This window comes from Molossus molossus, unplaced genomic scaffold (assembly GCF_014108415.1).
Source record: "Molossus molossus isolate mMolMol1 unplaced genomic scaffold, mMolMol1.p scaffold_m16_p_1, whole genome shotgun sequence".
Lineage (NCBI taxonomy): Eukaryota > Metazoa > Chordata > Mammalia > Chiroptera > Molossidae > Molossus > Molossus molossus.
In genome coordinates this window covers 25666862-25688352 of record NW_023425344.1, presented here as the reverse complement: position 1 = coordinate 25688352, position 21491 = coordinate 25666862, and the positions used below count along the sequence as shown (strand labels likewise).

The 21491-nt window shown below is 41.7% G+C and overlaps 1 protein-coding gene across 6 annotated transcripts in view; it reads left to right on the top strand.

Moving 5' to 3' along the window:
- The window catches only part of ARAP2 (ArfGAP with RhoGAP domain, ankyrin repeat and PH domain 2), a 183021-nt gene extending 162576 nt beyond the window's left edge, over window positions 1-20445 (top strand). For 5 of the 6 annotated variants that reach the window (XM_036245273.1, XM_036245290.1, XM_036245298.1 and 2 more), the window contains 5 exons: window positions 1629-1711; window positions 3346-3381; window positions 5760-5823; window positions 14738-14872; window positions 18396-20445. In XM_036245273.1, coding sequence (XP_036101166.1) covers window positions 1629-1711; window positions 3346-3381; window positions 5760-5823; window positions 14738-14872; window positions 18396-18779 — 702 coding nt within the window. In that variant the 3' untranslated portion in view covers window positions 18780-20445. The remainder of the gene's footprint in view (window positions 1-1628; window positions 1712-3345; window positions 3382-5759; window positions 5824-14737; window positions 14873-18395) is intronic. The other variant, XM_036245306.1, reaches the window with a different exon arrangement.
- The last annotated feature ends 1046 nt before the right edge of the window (window positions 20446-21491 follow it).

Here is a 21491-nt window from a genome sequence, read left to right as displayed (position 1 = left end):
CTGTCTGTATTGCCATTTCTGTGGGTGTGTTCTAAATGTACAATAACAGTCACAATCTCCTGTGTGCTTGCCACATGCCAGTTACCGGACTAAACCCGGGACAAGCATTTTTCTCCCTTGGTCTGTACCAAAGCCTTTCACAGTGACTCGCTACTTTCTCATTTAATTTTCATAATAACCCTATGAGACGGTCAATATTTCTAGTTTGTAAACAGGGATAGTGAAAATAAGGGCCACGAGAAGTTATATGAGGTCACAAACCAGTAAGTAGCAAGACAGATTTGCACCAAGGGCTCTCCGAGCCTCAGCCCCTCTGTCAGTTATAAACGCTATCTGCCTACCGGTTTGAAATGAGAGTTCCTTGAGAATTTTTAGGATATAGGGACTGTTAATAATTATTTCCATAGCTATTATCTTTATAAAATCTATTGCAGGGTATCCAAGGATAAACATTAAAATGTATGTGATTTGATATTTAGTTTTTTAATTAAAGTATAATGATTCAAGTTTTGCTTGTCAGACAACTTTCCTGGTGGTCTGTGTTCAAGGATTAACATTTTAAAAATATTCATCACAGATAAATATGCCAGAATGTGTATGGAGAATGTACAATTGATCTAAAGCAATTGTATGTGCACTCTTTTTTATAATCTATTTTCATGAATTTATTAGTGAAAAATTTTCATTCATATGGATATTTGAGATAGTTCAGTATGTGTCCATATAGGTTCACGATATGTTTTCTATAGTTCTGAAATCCAAAAAGTATGGACAGTCACAACTCATTTGGTAGCAAAACTTGACCCAAACCAACATGAAGATTTTGATAGTTCGGTCTGCTCCAAGTACTGTGCATAGACTGGGCAGCTTACAAACAGCAGATGTTCGGTTTTCATAGTTTTGGAGGCTGGATGTCAGGTTGCCAGCTTGGTCCGGTTCTAGGGAGGGACCCTCTTCCAGGTTGTAGATTACCAACCTCTGGTATCCTCACCTGGTGAAAAGAGAGAACCTAGCTCTCTGGCCCCTTTCTGTAAGGGCACTGATACTATTCATGAGACTCCACCCTCATGACCTATTACCTTCTGAAGGCCCACCTCTAAATACCATCACACTGGGGATTAGCTTTCAGCATATGAATTGTGGGGGTCGGGGGGGCAGGGGGCTATATAAACATTGTCTATAACAGTATCTATAGCCTTTATGTATCTCATATTGTATGAAATGTCTCATTTTAATATGGAAATAGGAATATATTTGAATACAGGGTGCTGCCCCAACAACCCCGGTAGTGTGTGGAGTTATGTAACATTGTATATGCACTAAATTGTATTTTTAAAATATGAAAAAGATGAAAAATTATTAATTCTGATGTACTTCTGGTTCCAGGTGTTATGAGTAAGGAATTGTTGTGTATGTGAATTTAAATAGTCATATATAAACATACATATATATCCAAAATTATGTGTTTAAATATATAACATTGTCATCAAAACACTCTTACTAAAAATTTGGTTTTACATTCATAAAACATTGGAGGAACTAAATAATTCCAAGCCCAGTCATTACACTCAATGCAAATAACAAGGATATTTATAGAATGTTTCATTACATACTGTTTCTCCTTACAGAGTAGCAAACCTGACAAAATGTTCCCTCTCAGTTCAATGAAGTTTTATCTTGGAGTGAAAAAGAAAATGAAACCTCCAACAAGGTAAAGCTTGAAGGGGAAGGGTGGTTGTAAGAGTTAGGGGAACATATGTCTGTTCAAGGAATTAGGGACCGGTGGTACTATTCTAACTTTTTATTAACTAAGCTTCAGTCAAGTTTCTGAAGTTCCAGATCAAGAGAACCGTGTGGGTGGATGAGGAGGGTGGGTGTCCCCATCCCAGGCAGGCTTCTGGGTGATCGCATGTCCCCTTTGTAGAAGTCCCCGGACGGCCCTGTCTGCTTGGAAACACCTGGTTCATCCACATCCCATTCCTTCCCCAGTCACAGCGTAAGGAATGCTCCCAGCCATTCTGTGCACAGGAAGACAGACGGCTGCCCTCGGCCTCCTGATGCTTGGCTTTTAGAACATATTGTTCCCGGCTCTATAGTTTGCCCATTGTGCTTTGCTGAACTTGCAGTAAATCCATAGCACATAGATGGTAGAGAGGAAGTGCCTCCCCGTGTGTGTGTGTGTGTGTGTGTGTGTGTGTGTGTGTGTGTGTGTGTGTATGTGTGTTAATCCTCACCTGAGGATATTTTTCCATTCGTTTTTTATTTAGATAGAGTGGAAGGGAGGGAGGGAGGGAGAGGAGGAGAGAAACATCCATTTGAGGAAGACAAATTAATTGGTTGCCTCCCACACAACTTCAACTGGGGCTAGGGATTGAACCTGAAACCCAGGTACATGCCCTTACTGGGAATTGAACCCACAATTCTTTGGTCTGAGGGCCAGCGCTCTAACTGCTGAGCCAAACCAGCCAGTGTGAAGTGGACGCCTCTTAAACATCATGTTTCTCTTTAACACTTGAATCAACCCAACATTTGCTTTACACTGTACTTCTCTTTTCTGTTTCCTTTAATCCTCACCTGAGGATATGGTCATTGATTTCAGAAAAGGGGGGCGGGAGGAGAGAGAGAGAGAGAAACATATTGATGTGAAAGAGAAACATCAGTCGGTCACCTCCTGTACATGCCCCTACAGGGGATCAAACCCAAAACATAGGTATGTGCCCTCACTGGGAATTGAACCTGCGACCTTTTTGGTGTATGGGATGACACTCTAACTGACCGGCCACCTGGCTGGAGTTACACTGTACTTTCTTATCACAAATTACTTTGATTAGCTAATTAATTGTCTACTTACATAGTTAACCTCATGAAACTTCATTTTAATGAACTGTATATGATTTGAGATTCTGAAAATGTTCTCATTTTTGTCTCCATGCTTAATTCATAAGCTCAACACATATACTTGTGTTGCGATTGGCACACTGTTTAATTTCTCACACTAGCAGTGTGTCAGCATGTCTATTCTCATTCTCTCTTTCTCTTTCTCTCTCTCTTTGGACATTTTCCTAGACATCTGCTTTTGCGCAAGGTTGCTTTTGGAGAGATGTTCCCCAATGCCCTTTACCCTCACAAGGCTCCTTCCCACCGCATATTTAAATGTGTAGCCAAATCCCTCAACAGTTGTCACGTACCTCTAGCTAAAGCACACCCATGGAATCATCACTTGTGGGTGTCAGTTCTGTTATGCTTCTCCACCATGAAATGCTACCTCCTTAGCAGCCGAGCCTGTTTTCAGTCTTGTAAAATTCATCATTTTGAATATGTTTGTGTTTTTTCCATGTGATGCAGTTGGGGATTGACAGCCTATTCTGAAAAACATCTCTGGTAAGTTCCAGCTGGCAGTTTGGGGATGTGAGGTATTAATGGAAACGTCAGTAAACGAATAATGTGATTTGGCAGGTAGATCTATAGACAGGGAATGTTTTACCTGAGTGAAGGTAAAATCTTTACTAAATACCTGGAGCCTAGGAAGACAGTATAGTTGCTTCCAGGGTTTAGGTCCATTTCAGTCTCATGTGTCCTAATTGCCTGTACCTCTTAAGAGAAACTGTGTCTGATTTCTCTCTAGTTATGAGTGCGGAATCCTGGCTCTTATGAGATAAGCAGGCAAAATTCAGTTTTTTGTTTTTTGTCTTTTTTTTATCCTCATCAGAGGACATTTTTCCATATTTTGTTCAGATAGAGTGGAAAGAAGAGAGAGAGAGAGAGAGAGAGAGAGAGAGAGAGAGAGAGACATCGACATTAAAGGGACACATTGAGTGGCTGCCACCTGCACGACCCAACCAGGGCCAGGGACAAACTGCAACCGAGGTACATGCCCTTAGCGGGAACCGAACCCGGGTCTCTCTGGACCACAGGCTGACGCTCTACTGCTGAGCCAGACTGGCCAGGGCCAAAATTCAGTTTTAAATAAAGAATAAGAACGAGAAAAATGTTGGTCTCCCACCTGCTCTTTACATGTATGGACTTGATTCCACTGATGTCACCAGAATCTAGCCACTCTCCCGAGAGGTTTTGCTAGATGTCATCTCTCCCCTGCCTGTGTCGATCCTCACTGACTGCACCAAATATGCCCCTTCATGATCTCTGACCCACCGGTGCCCTGTACCCTCAGGGCCATGCCTTCATCCATCTCCTTGGATTACACCAGGAGTGATAAGTGTGCTCCTTGCCTCTGACTTTGCTTCTGTTTTCTAGTACATTCTCCACCCAGCCACCAAAGAAACTTTCTAAAGTGTATCATGTTTCTTTCCTGCTTGAAAACTCTCCTGTGAATCCTGTCGCCTATGGGATAAAGTACAGAATTGTTGGCATGGCGTACAATTCCCTTACATAGGGGCTTCATCAGCTTCATCATCCTTGACTTTTCCTTTTCACTGAACGATAAAACAATCCTCTCTCTTGAATTCACCGCACACACCTTGCTGTTTCATATCTACGTGTTTAATAGGTGTGGTCCCCTTACCCAGCCTTCTTCCTTACTCTCTGCTCACCTGCTCGGCTCACCTGTCCTTCATTCAAGCCGCAGCTCAAATGCCCCCAAACCCTCTAACTCTCACCTGTGAGCACTGTGTCTATCTTCTTCCTGTCTACAGTATTCTGTACACCTGGGTGTGTAAGTAAAATGATCTGTAGGGAGAAGGGTTTTCTTGGACCTGGTGATGGGAAGAGATAGGGTCTTTATGAGGATCTAATGAAGCAAAAATAGTTCAGAAATTTTAACATTTTTCCCAAATATTTTTTTTTTTTTATTGTACAGGAATATAAAAAATATAGTTCATTGCAATGCCTGTTTTCTCATTTTCCCACCAGTTACAAAATTTTCCTCTCAGAGGGAACAACCTCCACCTCATCCCCAAGTGTGCTGTTCCTGTTAGTTTCAGCTCTTGGTTTCCCTCAGTTTTACCTCCTCTGTTTGCACTCTGGCTCCCCTAGTGGACGATGTGAATCTTTTTTTTTTTTTTTCAATCCTCATTCGAGGACATTTTTTCATTTTTTGTTCAGATAGAGCGGGTGGGAGAGAGAGGAAGAGAGAGAGAGAAACATCGACGTGAAAGGGACACATCGAGTGGCTGCCTCCCGCACTACCAACCAGGGCTGGGGACAGACTGCAACCGAGGTACGTGCTCTGGGTCTCTCTGGACCGCAGGCCGACGCTCTAACCACTGAGCAAAACCAGCCAGGGCACGATGTGAATCTTGAGGCAAGATCTGTTATATATAGGCTTTCAACAAAAGGTGTTACTGGACAGGCAGTGGTTTTTCACTTAGTTTATTTTTCATGAGTCTTGTGGGTATTAATATTTATAATCATAAGGATGGAGACTGTCAAAGCCTTTTTAAAAAAATCGGTTGTTAAGAAAGTATGTTCATGTTTTTCTTCTTATGCTGGGAGTTTCTAGGGATAAAGATGTTTTCGCATCATGAACTTTATAAAGCCAGTGACATTTCTGCCTTTCCAAAAATATTGCTGATCATTGTTGAGCAGTTATCAAAACCTTAGTTATAGTGTGTTTCAAATAGTGTACAAATATGTACACTATTATTTTTATATTGTGTCCTTAAGAAGCCGGAAGCAACTTGTACTGAAATACTCCTATGTTGATTGCATTAAGTCATCAATCAGAGAAATCATTACTTAATCACCAAGCACACTGGAGAATAAACTTCTTGATTTATGTATTTGTCCATCTGGCTTTGCAGGTACCTGTGTTGTGATAGTTTACAAGCTCAGATGGAGTGGTTGGCCAGTGTCTTCATTGCCCAAGTAAGATCTCTGTTTTCAGTTGTCCAGTAAAGTGTAATGATGGTATGTGGCAAATGGTGGTGATTTTTGAGTAATGTTTACTGTTTTATGCATATACTTTTATTTACTCATTTATACATTTTTTTAAAATATGTAAGCATCCAGATTTATCTAATACTATTTTTTTAAAGTTGATTTTTAGAGAGAAGGGAAGGGAAAGGGAGAGAGAGAGAGAGAAACACCGATGAGAGAGAACATCGGGGATGGGGCCCACAACCTAGGCATGTGCCCTGACTGGGAATTGAACTGGCGACCTCTTGGTGCATGGGTTGACCCTCAACACTGAGCCCACCAGCCGAGCTCCAATACTCTTTGAAAGAGAGTTTCCTCTCTTTATTTGCCATCCCAGCAGCAGCTCTTTCGCTTCAAGGTGATAGAATAAGAAAGGGGGGCTCGTCTAAGCTGCCATCCTTCAACAGTCCCACGTTGACTTCGTTAGAAAAATATGCTCATTTCCTTTTTGTTCTCGCTGGGAACCTACTCTCCCCACCCCTGCCTATCCACAGACAGGGACAGTACCTACCTTTCTTTAACATTTGTCATTTGCTAGAACTTTCAAAGAGTTAACTCATGTATTTCTTGCAACAAACTGCATGATGTTGCTTCTGGATGAGGGAATAAAGATGAACAGAGGTGCCATCATTTGCTTAGGACTATATAGCTTTCTCATTTTCCAGTTAGATCTGCCTATAGGAACACGTAACATCCTGTGCTTCTACACATAGCACTAAGTGAAAAACATTTGTGTATTTAGGTTTTTCATTTCTGTCTCTCCTGACTAAAATATAGTCCCATTAGTGGAGTTGGTTTTTTCTCCAGTAGTGCTTCCCCCAAGAGCATTGGCATTCGTGGTAAGGATGAGGTTGCCACTCTTTATTACGGAGGATGTACTTCTGCGTTCCTCTTAAAGAGCAGCTAATCCACCCCCAAAATCTGGTCATTTGTTTTGAAAACCATTTTCTTTGTTCATTTAATTTATTATCCTCTCTAGTGGTTAATAAACACTGTTCCTCTCAGCCTGGGAATACATTTGCAGAAAAAGACTAGTTGCTAACTTTTTAGAGACTTTTCTTCTTTTTTGTGACTTTTTAATAATTCAGATATTCAAGTCCTACTCTAAAATACTAGATTTGTAGAATTTTACTAAAATTGGAACTACAGAGTGGAAAACTATTACAGTCTCTTTGTGGCGCAACTAAATTGTTTTTGTTTGTTTGTTTGTTTATATAATTGAAGTCAGTCGACTATAGTTTAAAAATCAGAGTATAAATAGCCAGAAAGCAGAGGCTGCCCTCAGAACCGGTTATTTCTCCTGCCTCATCTGCCTTTGTTGTCTCCGCCCTGCTACCTTTCCTGGTTCGTGCCCATCTTAGGGTCAATGTGAACACAGAGGTCCTTTTGGTTACTTTTATTAATCTTTACCTGAGGATATTTTTCCCACTGATTTTTAGAGAGAGTGGGAGGGACCAGGGTGGGGGCTGGGGGGGCGGGAGAGAGAGAGATCTATGTGAGAGAGACACATCAATTGGTTGCATCTGGCCTGTACCCCAACCAGATCCGGGGATCATACCTGCAACCCAGGTATGTGCCCTTGACTGGGAATTGAATGCGAAACCCAATTCTACCCACTGAGCCAGGCCAGACAGGGAACAGAAAGTCCTTTGCATTTAAGGATTTAATGGTTTACCTTCATAGGGAAACAGACATGAAAGTCGCAAATGTTAAAATACATGTTAATACACACACACGCACAAGTAAATCAGTAGGAAGTGCTCCTTAAAACAAGTCTTTCTGGTACCTGGAATACTCTTCTGACATCCGTCCGCATCCTCACCCGCCTCAGAGTCCTCCAGACCTCAGCTTGCCTGTCAGTTATTCTCAGGGAAGCGTTCTCATTTTCCAGGTAGACCTGCCTGTGGAACACTGAACATCCTGTGCGCAACACATGGCACTAAGTGCAAAGCATTTGTGTATTTAGATTTTTCATTGCTGTCTTTCCTTACTAAAATGTAAATTCCAGCCCTGGCCAGTTGACTCAGCAGTTAAGTGTCGGCCTGCAGACCGCAGGGATGGGTTCGCTTCCCAGTCAAGGCCATGTACTTGGTTGCAGGTTTGATCCCTGGCCCTGGTTGGGGTTGTACAGGAGGCAACTGATTGATGTGTCTTTATCACAATGTCTCTCTCCCCCTCCCCCCTTCTTCCCTTCCACTCTATCTAAAGATCAATAGAAAAATATCCTCAGGCCCGGCCAGTGCCACCCAGTGGTTGAGAGTTGACCCATGTACCAAGAGGTCACTGGCTGGATTCCTGGTCAGGGCACATGCCCAGGTTGTGGGCCCAGTCCGCATGCAGGAGGCAACCAATCAGTGTTCTCTCTCATCGATGTTTCTATCTCTCTCTCCCTCTCCTTTCCTCCCTAAAATCAATAAAGAAAAAAAGAAAAATATCCTCAGGTGGAGATTAACAAAAAATAAATAAATAAAATAAAATAAAATAAAATATCAGTTCCATGAGAGGAAAGACTTATCAGTCTTTTTCCCCCTCATTTTATTTTGCAGTTTACATTCAATATTATTTTGTGTTAGTCTCAAGTGTACAGCACAGTGGTTAGACAACCACATGTTGTGCAAGTGATCCCCTGATATTTCTAGTACCCCCGCACCATACATAGTGATTACAGTATTATTGACTGTATTCACTATGCTGTACTTTACATCCCCAGGACTGTTGTATAACTGTTTAGTCCCTTCATCTCTTCAACCAAGTACTTCAACCCACCTCCTTTGGTAACCACTAGTTTGCTGTCTGTGTCTACGAGTCTGTTTCAATTTTGTTCTTTAGATCCCACATATGAGTGAAATCAGATGGTATATATATTTCTCTGACTTATTTCACTGAGCATAATACCCTCTAGGTCCCACCCATGCTGTTGCCAGTTATTGGTGAGATGTCAAGACCTGGGTTCTTGCCTTCTCGAAGGGAAGATTTCAATCGAGACCAAGTGCAGCAAAGCCAGCAAGAACTCACTGGCCGCGGCAAAACACACTCGGCTCAGTGAAACAAGGAAGAGCACAGAAGAAGCACAGGGGAGCCGGGCTGGGCTGCTCTGGCTCATCGGGAAGTCAGAGAGAGGGGGCCTGGAGACAGTCAGGGGGTTAGCCTGGGATGAGCTGCTGCTGCCCATCGCTCCCCTGGCTGCAAGTCTCCTGAGGTCCCTTAGGGGACAGAAGGGGAAGGGAATGGCATGGGTGTGGTCCCGCGTGGTTGGGGCTGGGGGTGCGCACACTGGGTCCTTTGTGTGGAGGGTATTTCTCTCTCCAGCAGGTAGGAATCTTCGGGAAGGTCATGGGGGTGGGTCTCAATGGAACATTCATCAGCTTTCTAGGTGTTCTCTTTCAGGGCCGTGGTCTCCACTGATGGGTCCTGGTGCCAGGGCAGGAGGTCACTAGTTAATGTCGCTGGTCCTGAGGTCAGGCTTGGTGTCACTTGTCTGGTTTTGCTACTTTTCTGGCCTGGAGCTGAAATGCAACTGAGGCCTAGATGTGATCTGTAGGGAGGAAAGGTCAGGGGGTCTAAAGCGCGTGACCAGCAATACGCTAGGGGAGGAAAGATGCTTGTGCCCCCTGTTCTGCCCCTTGCCAGGCAGCCCGTGCTTTCTGCCCTGGCGCGTTTCGGTACCTGGCCCTTCGTCTCTGCTCTGCTCACGCCTGCCTGCCTGTCTGTAACAGTCAGTGCATTCTTTTCTAAGGCTGAGTAATATTGCATTGTGTATATGTGCTACTACCTCTTATCTACCCCTCTATTGATGGGCACTTGGGCTGCTTCAGAGCTTGGCTATCGTAAATAACGCTGCAGGGAACACGGGGGCAGATATTCTTTCCATTAGTGTTTTGGGTTTCTTCAGACATATATCCAGAAGTGGATATCTGTGTCATTATGCAGTTTTGTTAATCCTCATCCAAGGGTATTTTTCCATTGATATATATATATATTTTTTTTGGTAGATAGAGTGGGAGGGAGGGAGGAAGGAGAGAGAAACATTCATGTGAGACATATTGATTGGTTGCCTCCCACATGACCACACCAGAGCTGGGGATCGAACCTGCAACCCGGGTACGTGCCCTTGATCAGGAATCAAATCCACAACCATTTGGTCTGCGGGCTGATGCTCTAACCACTGAGCCAAACCAGCCAGGGCCCGTTTGTACATTTTTGAGGAACCTCCATCCTCTTTTCCACAGTGCCTGCGCCAGCCTGCATCCCCACCAACGGTGCTGGGGGCTCCCTGTCTCCACAGCCTTGCCAGCACCTGTTTGCTGATTTATTGATGACAGCCATTCAGACAGGTGTGAGGTGATCATTGTCTGACAAATAGTGATGTTGAGCATCTTTTCATGTCTATTGGCCATCTGTGTGTCCTCTTTGGTGAAAGACTCGTATTAGATCTGCCTCACAGAACCCAATGCCTTTTACAAAATATGTGCTCAGTTAGAATTTGTAAAATAGGAAAAAGAGAAAATGAATAATCAGATAAAATTTCAAATAGATATTAGTGTGATAAAATAAAATAAGCGAGGGAAAGGAACGCCAGTGTGGCAGAGGTAGGGTAGGACACTGAGAAATATTCTCAGAAATTACCTTTCCGAGTCGCTGGCTGGCAGCTGTGTCTGTGTCGCTGTGTAGCAGGGGACATTCCAGGGACAGGGGCCACCAAGTTCCCTCAATGTCGTAACCTTGGCCTATTCCACACACATCATGAAGGCCTGTGTAAGAGAGGACATAAGAGATGAGGAAGACAGGGCAGGTCATGTAGTCCCCGGTTTAGAGTTTGAGAGGGAATAAAGAAAAGATATAGAATTCACATTAATTGAAAACATCACGTTGGTTGCTGGGTCGAGGCTGCGCTGCAGGGGTCAGCGTGGAAGCAGGAGGGATCACTGTGGGACGAGGGCCGTGGGACCAGGCGGGTCTGCCAAGACCTTCAGGGTTGGGCATGGAAGGTGCAGACCAGCAGGCTTTCAGATGCACTGGCTACACGAGGTTGAGACATTTAGAGATCAGGGAAGAATCTTAGCTTTTTGGCCTTGGGCAACTGGCAAATGTAAGTGATGTTATCAGAGATGCAGGAAAAAAAGGAGAGTTCTGTTTTGGCCACATGAAGTTTGAGATGCCTTTTAGACCTACAAGTGGATATGCTGGGTTACAGGTTGGGTGTAGGGATGACAAACTTGGGCAGAAATCTGGGGCTGAAATGTAAATTTTGGAGAAGTCAGTATTTAGATTGTTTTGAAAGCCATGAGTTCGGGTGAGATATGAGAGAGACAGGGATGAGCGAGAGGGTTGTGCGTGAGGAGAAAGAGACGACAGGCCCTGGACACTCCAAATTTGAAGGCCAAGTATAACATGAGAAAAACCATCACAAGGAATGAAATGGGTTGAGGAAGGAGAAAAAAGCAAGTGATGGGTACAGAATATTCTATCAAGGAATTTGCTACATAAATGAGGCTATGACTAGATAGAAACAAGAACTCAAGGTAGGTTTGGGGTTTCGATTTGTTTGTCTTCAAGATGGGAAATTGTGTATATACTGATGAAGACAACCCAGTAATTGGAAGCAAAATGTATCTTCTTAGGAGGGGGCGGGTTATTGAGCCAGCAGAGGCCCGAGCAGACATGAAGCCGTTAGGTGCACCTGTTCGTTGTTGCTGGGAAGAGTGTCGAGCGGGGCACCTTTCTTTGCAAATGACTGTGTTCTGGCTCACTGGAGGAAGTCCTTTTTTTTTTTTTTTTTTAATCCTCCCCCGAGGACATTTTTCCATTTTTTGGAAAGATAGAGTGGGAGGAAGAGAGAGAGAGAGAAACATCAACGTGAAAGGGACACATTGAGTGGCTGCCACCCATACGACCTAACCAGGGCCGGGGACAAACTGCAACCAAGGTATATGTGCCCTTAGCGGGAACCGAACCCGGGTCTCTCTGGACCGCAGGCCGACGCTCTAACCGCTGAGCCAAACCAGCCAGGGCTGGAGGAAGTTCTCTAATCAGAGCGATACTGATCGAAGAGGAGGGGCCTCGCTTGTTCGGCTGTACATACAGGGGAGATTGAGACATTTCATGATGGGAGAGTAAAATTCTGGAATGGTTACTAGTAATTTTTTAATTAAATCAGGTCACCGCAGTGTGGGATATTAGAAGCATGGGGCAGAGTAAAAGGTGAGCTTCTTCAGAGAGTGAGGAAGCTAATTGCACTGTAGTAGAATGTCAATGTCGTGCTGCGTGCTCACTTGAAGTGTAAGGTTAATTTAAAGTGAGGTGCATCTCCAGGGTGACCTGTTTTATTTTCCTTCATCTGTCGGTCAGTACTCACAGAGGACGTGGAACCGGGTTTAACTCGTTCCAGGGCTGTGCAAGCATGGTGGAGGGAGTGAGCGTGGGGCTTGAAGGTGTTCACACAGAGCTGAGTACACGGACTGACCCCGAAATCTAGGCCAGGCGGTGAAGGATATGGGGAAATGTGCAGAGTAGAATGCATTGAAGGTCTTGAGGAGCCTAAATTAAATTACCTGGAAAGATAAGAGGTCAAGGTGGGAGAATGAGAGGCAGACCCCGCGTTCACTGCAGCATTATTCACCCGAGCCAAGGTATGAAAACACCTGTGTCTGTTGGCAGATGAATGAACGGATCAGGAAAGGTAGTGTCTATACACACTGGAATATCATTCAGCCTTTAAAAAGAGACATGCCCCGTCTCGTGTGACAACATTGATGAACCTGGAGGGTATCATGCTAAGTGCAATAAGCCAGACTGAGAAAGCCAAACGCTGTGTGGTATCATTATATGTGGAATCTTAAAAAAATAAAATGTCAAACTCATAGAAACAGTGGAAAAGTGGTTGCTGGGGCTGGTGTGGGAGGGGGTGGAAAAGAGAGACGAGTAAAAGGGTATAAACTTTCAGTTTTAAGATGAATAAGGTCTGAGGATCTGCTGTATAACACGGTGACTGAAGTTGATAACACTGTATCGTTTAGTTTCAGTTTATCAAGAGAGTAGAACTTAAGCCTTCCCCCACAAAAGGTAAACATGCTGGGTGACGGATGTGGTCGTTACCCAATGGGGCACCCTTTCCCAACATGTTCATACATCCGATCACCACACTGTATACCTTCAGTAGCTTACAGTTTTGTTAGCTATACTTCAGTAAAGCTATAGGCAAAGAAAACAAAGAGAAAGTGGGAGACAGGAATGAAGATTTGGGGGTGTGAACACTGGTTATAATGGCAGTATGATCCTCAGCTGTATGATCTATGCAGGAGAGCTTTGGAAGGCACTTATACACAACTGTAAATGTCAGGACACACTACTGCGATCTAATGATTTCTGCTGTTGGGTAAACTACCTCTTGGGTCAATTCAGTGAGACCTAATTAGCCAGTATGCACAGCATTGTTTATCATGTCAGGAAAAGAAATAGTGTTTGAAAACTGCATTTGCTCTGAGGTTCCTCAAAGTATCATTTAATACATGTACTATACATCAGTGACTAAAAGTGTAAGCATAATTATAGGATTGCCTATTTCCTTGCTAACCAGTTTTCTCCCAGCCTCACATGTTGAGAACATCCCAGTTATATAATATCAAAATTATTAAATTTGGGACCATGATATAAAAATATTATGAAGTTTGTCACTTTCCCTCTGATTGAAATATTGCACAGTCTACTGTGGTTGATTTGTTGAATAGACCCCATACACATACACTAAGTCTAGTAATAAATGGGGTCTGCACTGTAGATCACTGCGGATTAGATAATATATGTATATTGATAAACACAAAGTCTAGCCCCTCGGTATAAAGTAGCTATTATACAGTGGGCACACAGTCAGCATTTGTTGAAATGAATTTTGTGCTGTAAAACACTACATTAAAATACTAATTGCAACACAAGAACAAGAATCTGTTGAGTCTAAGGAGTAGAGGAAAATACGAGAAGGCATTTAGCTGTATAGTTCACCAAATGTTTTTCATTTTATCACAGCATCTGTAAGCTGCTCATTTTATAGTTGCTGTTCTGTATTTCTTTCATAGATTGTTGTCTGAAAATCAATTCCCAACATCTGACAAGTGAATCTATCCTGAGGAGTAGAAAAATCTTTAAAGATTTTTCTTTTATCTGCATATCTCAAGGATTTATCACTCAAGAGCTTATATTTTTACCTGTGGATATTTTTCCCAGTTGCAAAATTAACTTTCTCTCAGTCATATCTATAATGGCTCAGTGGCCAGAATATATAGTCAATAATTTGAGAACAAATGTACGACACTCTCTGTTGTACAATGATTTTCAGTATAAATGTCTGTGTACAAGGTAACATTTCTTTAGAATTCAATTAGATGAAAAAGTAACATTTATAAAGGTCATAAAATAAGGTTAATTTTTCTCATAGACGTGCCTAAGATTGACTTAGACTATATAAGATCAGATTATTATGTTTACACTAAAGTCGTCTTGGGTGGAGAGAGCAAAAGTGACTGTGTAGTTACTTTACCACAGGGATAGAAATGTAGACAAGTGTATTCTTTTTCTCCCACAAAGAGATTTGCCAGTTTTTAAAATATTTTCCCTTTTTTGGCTTGATAAGTAGTAGAGAACTGGTGTATTTGAAACTTAGAAATTGAACTGAGACCGCCAAGCTCAGTTCACTAGGAGCTTGCTGTCCTCGAGCGATGCTGCGGCCAGAGGCAGCGCCCTGATCGGCGTTCTCCTGGGAGGCAGACCATCGATCTGTGTGCATGGGAAGGGAGCCAAGTGACTCCTGACATGGTGTACGCCACGTAATGAAACCACACACCAACGGCAGGAAATCTTGTTTCCGCAGCATGAAAATGATATACAGCCACCAGCTGGAAAGGAACGAAAACGCTCTATAACCAAAAATCCCAAAATCGGAGGTTTGCCTCTGATTCCCATCCAGCATGAGGGAAATGCAACCCAAGCCCGGAGAAACATTCAGGTAGATTAGGACTTTCTCTCTTTTATATTAATTATAGTGTTTGTTTTCTTATGTCTTACTGTGATTGAGTGCATTAATTCATTTATTGGCTTCAAAAAAATCAAGAATGCTCACTTTGAAAAGCATAAGAAAAATTATAAAAGCATAAGAAAAATCATCAAAGCATAAGAAAACATCATGAAAAACCCTATGGCACCTTTTTGAAGTTTTGTGTTTTTTTTAACTTCTTTTAAATGATTAGTTTTAATAATGTCATTGACTGTTAAATATGCCCAATGCTACCTGTTTTTTATCCTTAAAGTAACCAAGCAATGTTACACGTGTACAGAACTTCTGGTGGTAAAAACAGTCTCCAAGTAGTCTTCCTGGTTTACCTCTAACAGTCTGAGAACCAGCCCATGTCTGGAGCCATGGTAACTAGACTTTCTAGTAACTAATCAAGTTCCAGTGGTTTGGGAACAAATGGGGTGTCCCAGTTAATTTAAGGAACTGCGAGATGACCTCTGGGCATCAATAAAGAAGATTTGGCACTTTTCACGACAGCTGCAATTTGTTTTCCTTCTCACCTCGAGGGGCACAGAACAAGTACATCAGTCCTGACTCGAGGTTGGGTCTGTTCAGGAAAGGATGCTGGCTGTTTACATTCAAAGCTAATGACCTACGTTGGGACGAATGCATGTTTCAGTGCCTTCATGGAGTCTCTCAAAGCAGAAAGATGCTATTTCTCAAATTGAAAGATATTATTTCTTCTTAAAGGCTAGGTTTGGAATTAAGCTCTTTGAATTTCTTGCTTTCCAAACAGAAATATTTTTGGAAAGACTAACACCGTTTTAATTTAGTGGTCAGATTTTTAAAAATATTTGTCCATGCTTATCTTTCTTTGAGCATTTATCTCATCATAACGTTCCTCTTCTCTGAAAGAGAAACGCTTTGGAAATAATGGTCTATTACCTCAGTGGCGTACTTGGTCCTTCTACACTGATGTACTCAAACCCAAGAATAAGCCTCCAAGAAGTCATGAGCTTGTTTCTCCTGCCATTCTGCACTTCTAGGTTTTCTGGCTAACAGACTGCCCTGCAAAACTATGGGCTCCTTAGCCAATCAAGAATCTTACAATTCTAAGAGTCATTTTTCCCAGGAACCCAGGTTAGGAGACATGGTTTAAACAAATGAAGCAAACATAGGGAGTAGACATGCCCAACTGTGACCCCAGTTTGTCCTGACACGGCCTTAGGATCAGTTACAGGGTAATGCAAAGGATATAGTATTAGCATCAAAATAAATGAACTAGCACCCAGTTACAAATTGGGATGAAAATTTAATATATAATTGTTACCTAATACCAAATTCAGGAAAGTTTTTTTTAGCATACTTAAGACCAGGAAGCTGATGAATCTAAAACTCTGAAGAAATTATAAGAGGCTCTTAAAACAATTCCATAAAATATTAATTAATGGAAAATTAATGAGTAGTTAAACTAATCAGGTTTTTTTTTTTTCTTCTAAATTTAAATGTGGTGATTTGGTGATTCAACATATAGGCAAATAATGTTTTTAAATATTTCAATGTTGGGAAAAAAAGTTGAAAGTTTAAGAAGCATTAAAACAAAATTAGTAAGAATTGAACATTTTTCTTATGAACCATAAATCTCCTAAAAGAAAACATAGGCAGTAAACTCTGACATTGCTCTTAGGAATATTTTTTTGATATATATCCTCGGGCAAGGGTAAAGAAAGAAAAAGTAAACAAATGGGACCTACATCAAACTAAAAAGTTTTTGCACAGCAAAGGAAACCAACAAAATGAAAAAACAACCTATTGAATAGCTGAAGATATTTGCCAATGATACATCCAATAAGGAGTTATTGTCCAAAATATATAAGGAACTCATACAATTTAACACCAAAAAGACAATCTGATTTAAAAAATGGACAGAGGACCTGAATAGATGTCTCACAAAGAGAACATACAGATTGCCAATAGACATATGAAAAGATGCTAAACATCATTAATCATTGGAGAAATGCAAATTAAAACCATGAAATATCACCTCACACCTGCCAGAATGACAGTCATCAATAAATCAACAAACAAGTATTGGCGAGGCTGTGGAGAACAGGGAGCCCTCCTGCACTGTTGGTGGGATTGTAAATTGGTGCAGTCACTGTGGAAAACAGTATGGAAGTTTCTCAAAAAAATTGAAACTAGAACTACCTTATGAGCCAGTGATTCCACTTCTGGGCATTTATCTGAAGAAACTCAAAACACTAATTCGAAAGATATATACATCCTTGTGTTTGTTGCAGCGTTATTTACAACAGCCAAGATATTGAAGCAACCAGTGTCCATCAACAGACCAAAGGATAAAGAAGTTGTAGTACACATATAAATGGAATATTATTCAGCCATACATAATGAAATCTTATCATTTGCTACAACATGGATGGACTTGTAGGGTATGCTAAGGGAAATAAGTCAGAGAAAGACAAATACCATGTGGACTCTAAAACAACAACAAAATAAATGAAAAAATAAAACAGAAACAAACTCATAGATACAGAGAACGAACTGATGATTGCCAGACGGGAGGGGGTTGGGAAGATGGGCGAAAAGGGTGAAGGGAGTAGAAATATAATTTACCCATGAACAGAAACAGCCACCGGGATGTAAAGCACCACCTGGGGCAGGTGCTCAGAAACACTGATAATGACGTGTGGATTGCTACACTTACCGGGGTGACCACTTCATAAGGTATAGAAATAGCTCACCACTATGCGGCAACCTGGAACTGCAATGGAGGTGCACCTCGGAACCCCTGCAGGTGTAGCAGCAGTGGACTTCCAGTGCCTGTGGGTCCTCCGAGTTCGCTGACTGGACGGTGCTCTAGTCCCCTGGTACAGGAGTGGGAGTACACACATGGGGGGGGGGGATTTTAGTGTTTTTAAAAATATATCTAGAATTCTAATATTACGTGGGAGAAAAGATTTTACTAAATATTTTGGGGGGCGGTATAAAAGTACAAAAAGAGTTAAACAGAGGTCTCCTCATAATGCTTCTCAGTGTCTTTAACGTGCTGCTGTGCAGTGTGAGTCCCGGAGAGGGGCTGTGTGGCACAGATCCCCCTGCTCACGTGGCTGCAGAGACTTCCTTTCTCGGGGTGCTGTGAGTACTACCCTGTAGGAACCACAGGTGCTGCACGGACCGGGGCACACGCAAGCAGGAGTGAGGCAGAAGAGGCGAGTTTGAAATGACAGTCAATTTGAATAACTGACGTGAGAGATGTCTTTGAAGTTCTCCATTAAATGCATGTTAAAATGAATTTCCGTGGTCTCCATTTTAGTTGATTTTGTAGCTCTCAGATCAGTGTATAAATGTAAACAAGCCCCTTGAGTCAAAGTAAAATTAGAACCTAAATCATGGACATAAGCTCTAATCTCAGAAGCATCGACTTCTATATGCAATACATGTTTTAATAAGTTGTGCCAAGTCTTGCTTTCCCGTGCGATGCTTTGTTTTACTTTAGAGTGTGAGAGCGGAACTGGAGAAGCTGCAGCTCAGTGGACAGCGCGACCAGGAGGCTGGGGACAGCACCTTGAAGGAGAGAGCCACCCTGGTAGCTCACTGCCTGGAGCACAGGGACGAGCGAGTGCGCCATCGAACCAAGAAACACCGGAGCTTAAACTGCATGGAGGACAGCGAGGCTGAGGCCTTGCATGGGCAGCAGAAGGGCCTCAAAGGCTTAAAGGCCTTGGGGAAGACTGAGGACAGGAATGGCAAAGCCACTCTGGTCCCTGGCAATAAGCTGCCGTCAAAGGTCATTGAAGAACTTAGCGTGGTTCTGCAGCGGTCAAGGACCCTTCCAGAAGAGCTGCAGGGTGACCAAACCTTGCAGAAAGAAGTCAAGTGAACCGCAGTTTTAAAATATGCTGGACAATGTTTATGTGCAAATCAGAAACCAAACTGTAAGATAATTCATGGTTTGTGCGATTTGTCTAGCTATATGTAAGCATTTGAAGAGCATTTAAAAATACATATGTATATATGTGATAAGTGTAAGATTAACTTTATTTTGGTGTGGACAAAGCTTGTACAGTTCAACTATATTAACCATGTGTAAAAAGGCTTTGGGCTACTTTGAGTGGCCGACTTTTTAAGTGGTTGTTAAGTCATGTAATTTATGAGCAGAAATATCAAACTGTACTGTATTGTATAAAATGCTGTTTAAATGAAGCCTATGAAACTATGTGTAACACATTTTGCACTTTGATAAACCTTGTATATTAAGTTCCCACATGTTTTTGGGTTTACATTGGGTGTGCCGTAGGGAAAAGAAAGGGCAGTAGGTTGAAAGTGGGAGGATTTATTTTAGTGACTGCCTATCAGACAGCTTTGGGGTTTTCAGAAGACGTAAGTGGCCAACGTCCTAGCAGCCAACGAGGCCAGTGAAGGTTTATTCTCGTTCATCTTTGAGAAACTGCTTGTTAAGAAACTGTCTAGAGGCTAAGTATTCCTCAAGAGTAATATGCAGTCAACAAAGATCTATAATGGCACTGGCCACCCTTATTTATGGCGTGAGTGAACAGCCACAGTCCACATTCACTACAGTCAGGTCTGGGGGCTGCTGCGGAGCACACCCCGCGTGGAGCCGACGCCGCGCGGAGCGGTGCCCGGGCCTGGGTGCCGTGTGCCCCGTGCTGTGTGACAGACCTTCTTTTTCAGTAGTTCCTTGCTATGGTTTTGGTACGAACGAAGTTCACCATCACAGGGTTTTGTTGTTATTGTTATTTTTGTTATTGTTTCACTGTGTATGTTCATGCCTTGCTGTGTTAAGTAAGGTTGTGATGTGTTTCTCTGCAATGTCAGGATGCACTGAAGTACATGCGGCCTGCTGCGGTCGGAGCGACTGAACAGAGCTGTCTGACTCCCACTTACGCCTGGCTGCTGGGTTGGTGACTTTCCCAGGACAGACAGTACTACTTACGGTTCATGTTAGGGGCAGCACTTTTCAGCAATTTCTTAAGAATTTTATCAGCTCTGGAAAGTTTCAATTAAAACTTATGTAGTCAAGCGTTGTCCCTAGCATTTCTTTTCATTCCCTCTATTTTTCAGGTGTCTTTCTTATCAGAATTTGTATACGAAGGTCCATACTCTGGTTAGTCCGATCATAGTATCGTAACATGCTGTTAAATACTGCGATTTCTTCGTTGTAAAATACGGATCACTTACATTTGGCGGGGATAAAATCATTTGCCCTGGATATGTGATATTTATTCTTGAAATAGTTTAGAATTTTTTAAAGAAGAAGAAGCTGCAGGTCAGTTTATAAAGTCAGTGGCACTACTGGGGAGCCTGTATTTAGGAAAAAATCTAAAATAAACTCTTATTCTTAATAAGTGATAATATTTATGTTATAAAGTAAGGAAGGGTATGAAAATTAATGTTTGACCATGTTGGGCAATGGGAAAAGTATCTGGAATTTTTACCTGTCTTATCTGAATATTTTTAAAACCTGAGTTTAAAAATCTGTTTCCTTCTTTTTCTGTACAATTCTCTCCATTTTTCCAAGTGTAAGATAAGGGCTAACGATATATATTTTGAGTAAAAATTAAAATTGTTTTACAAGTCCACTTGAATTGACTGCCTCTGTTATTTTTAGAGTTGAAGGTTATTATGAAGTAAATTCTTTCCTTTTTAAAAACTTGAATTTAATATACACTTAAAACTAGCTCTGTCATTTTTTTCAAGTACATCAATATGAATATTGTTCTGTTCTTAAATGATGAATGTATGCATACTTGACAGAAACAGATTGATGGCACTCTAACCAGACATTGGTACTACCATATGGTCCAGCAGTTTCACTTCTGGGTATTTGTTCGAGACTGTGAAAACACAAGCTAAAACACTCCTGTGTTAATTGCAGCATTATTTACAGTAGCAGTGTGTGGAAACAGTCTGTGTCCATCGATGGATGATATACATACATACAATGGAATGCTATTCAGACATAAAAAAATAATAAAATCTTGCCTTTGGCAACAACATGGATGGACCTTGAGGACATTATGCTAAGTGACAAGTACCATATGATATCACTTATATGGGGAATCTACAAACATCGAATTCATAGATACAGAGAATAGATTGATGGTTCCTAGAGGCAAGGGTTGGGGTGGGGCACAAAATAGGTGAAGGGTGTCTAAAGGTACAAACTTTCAGTTATAAAGTAAATAAATTATAGGGATGTAATGTACAGTGTGATGACTATAGCTAATACTGTGTTGCATATTTGAAAATTGCTAAGAGTAATCCTTCAAAGTCATTGCAAGAAAAAAATTTTGTAACTATGTATAGAGACAAATTTTACCAGACTTACATGGCAATGATTTAACAATATATACAAATAATAGGATCATTGCTATATACTTGAAAGTAATATAATGTTATATGTCACTTACCTCTCAATGAAAACAAAACAAATACATAAATATAACCTGCCCCACAACCTCAATTCAGCTCAGTCTCTGACTGGACCAATGTCATCAGCCTCTGCTCTGCAAAAGATTAAAACATGCATCCTCTCTAGAGAAAGATAGTATTATATAGAGTTTCAACAAAT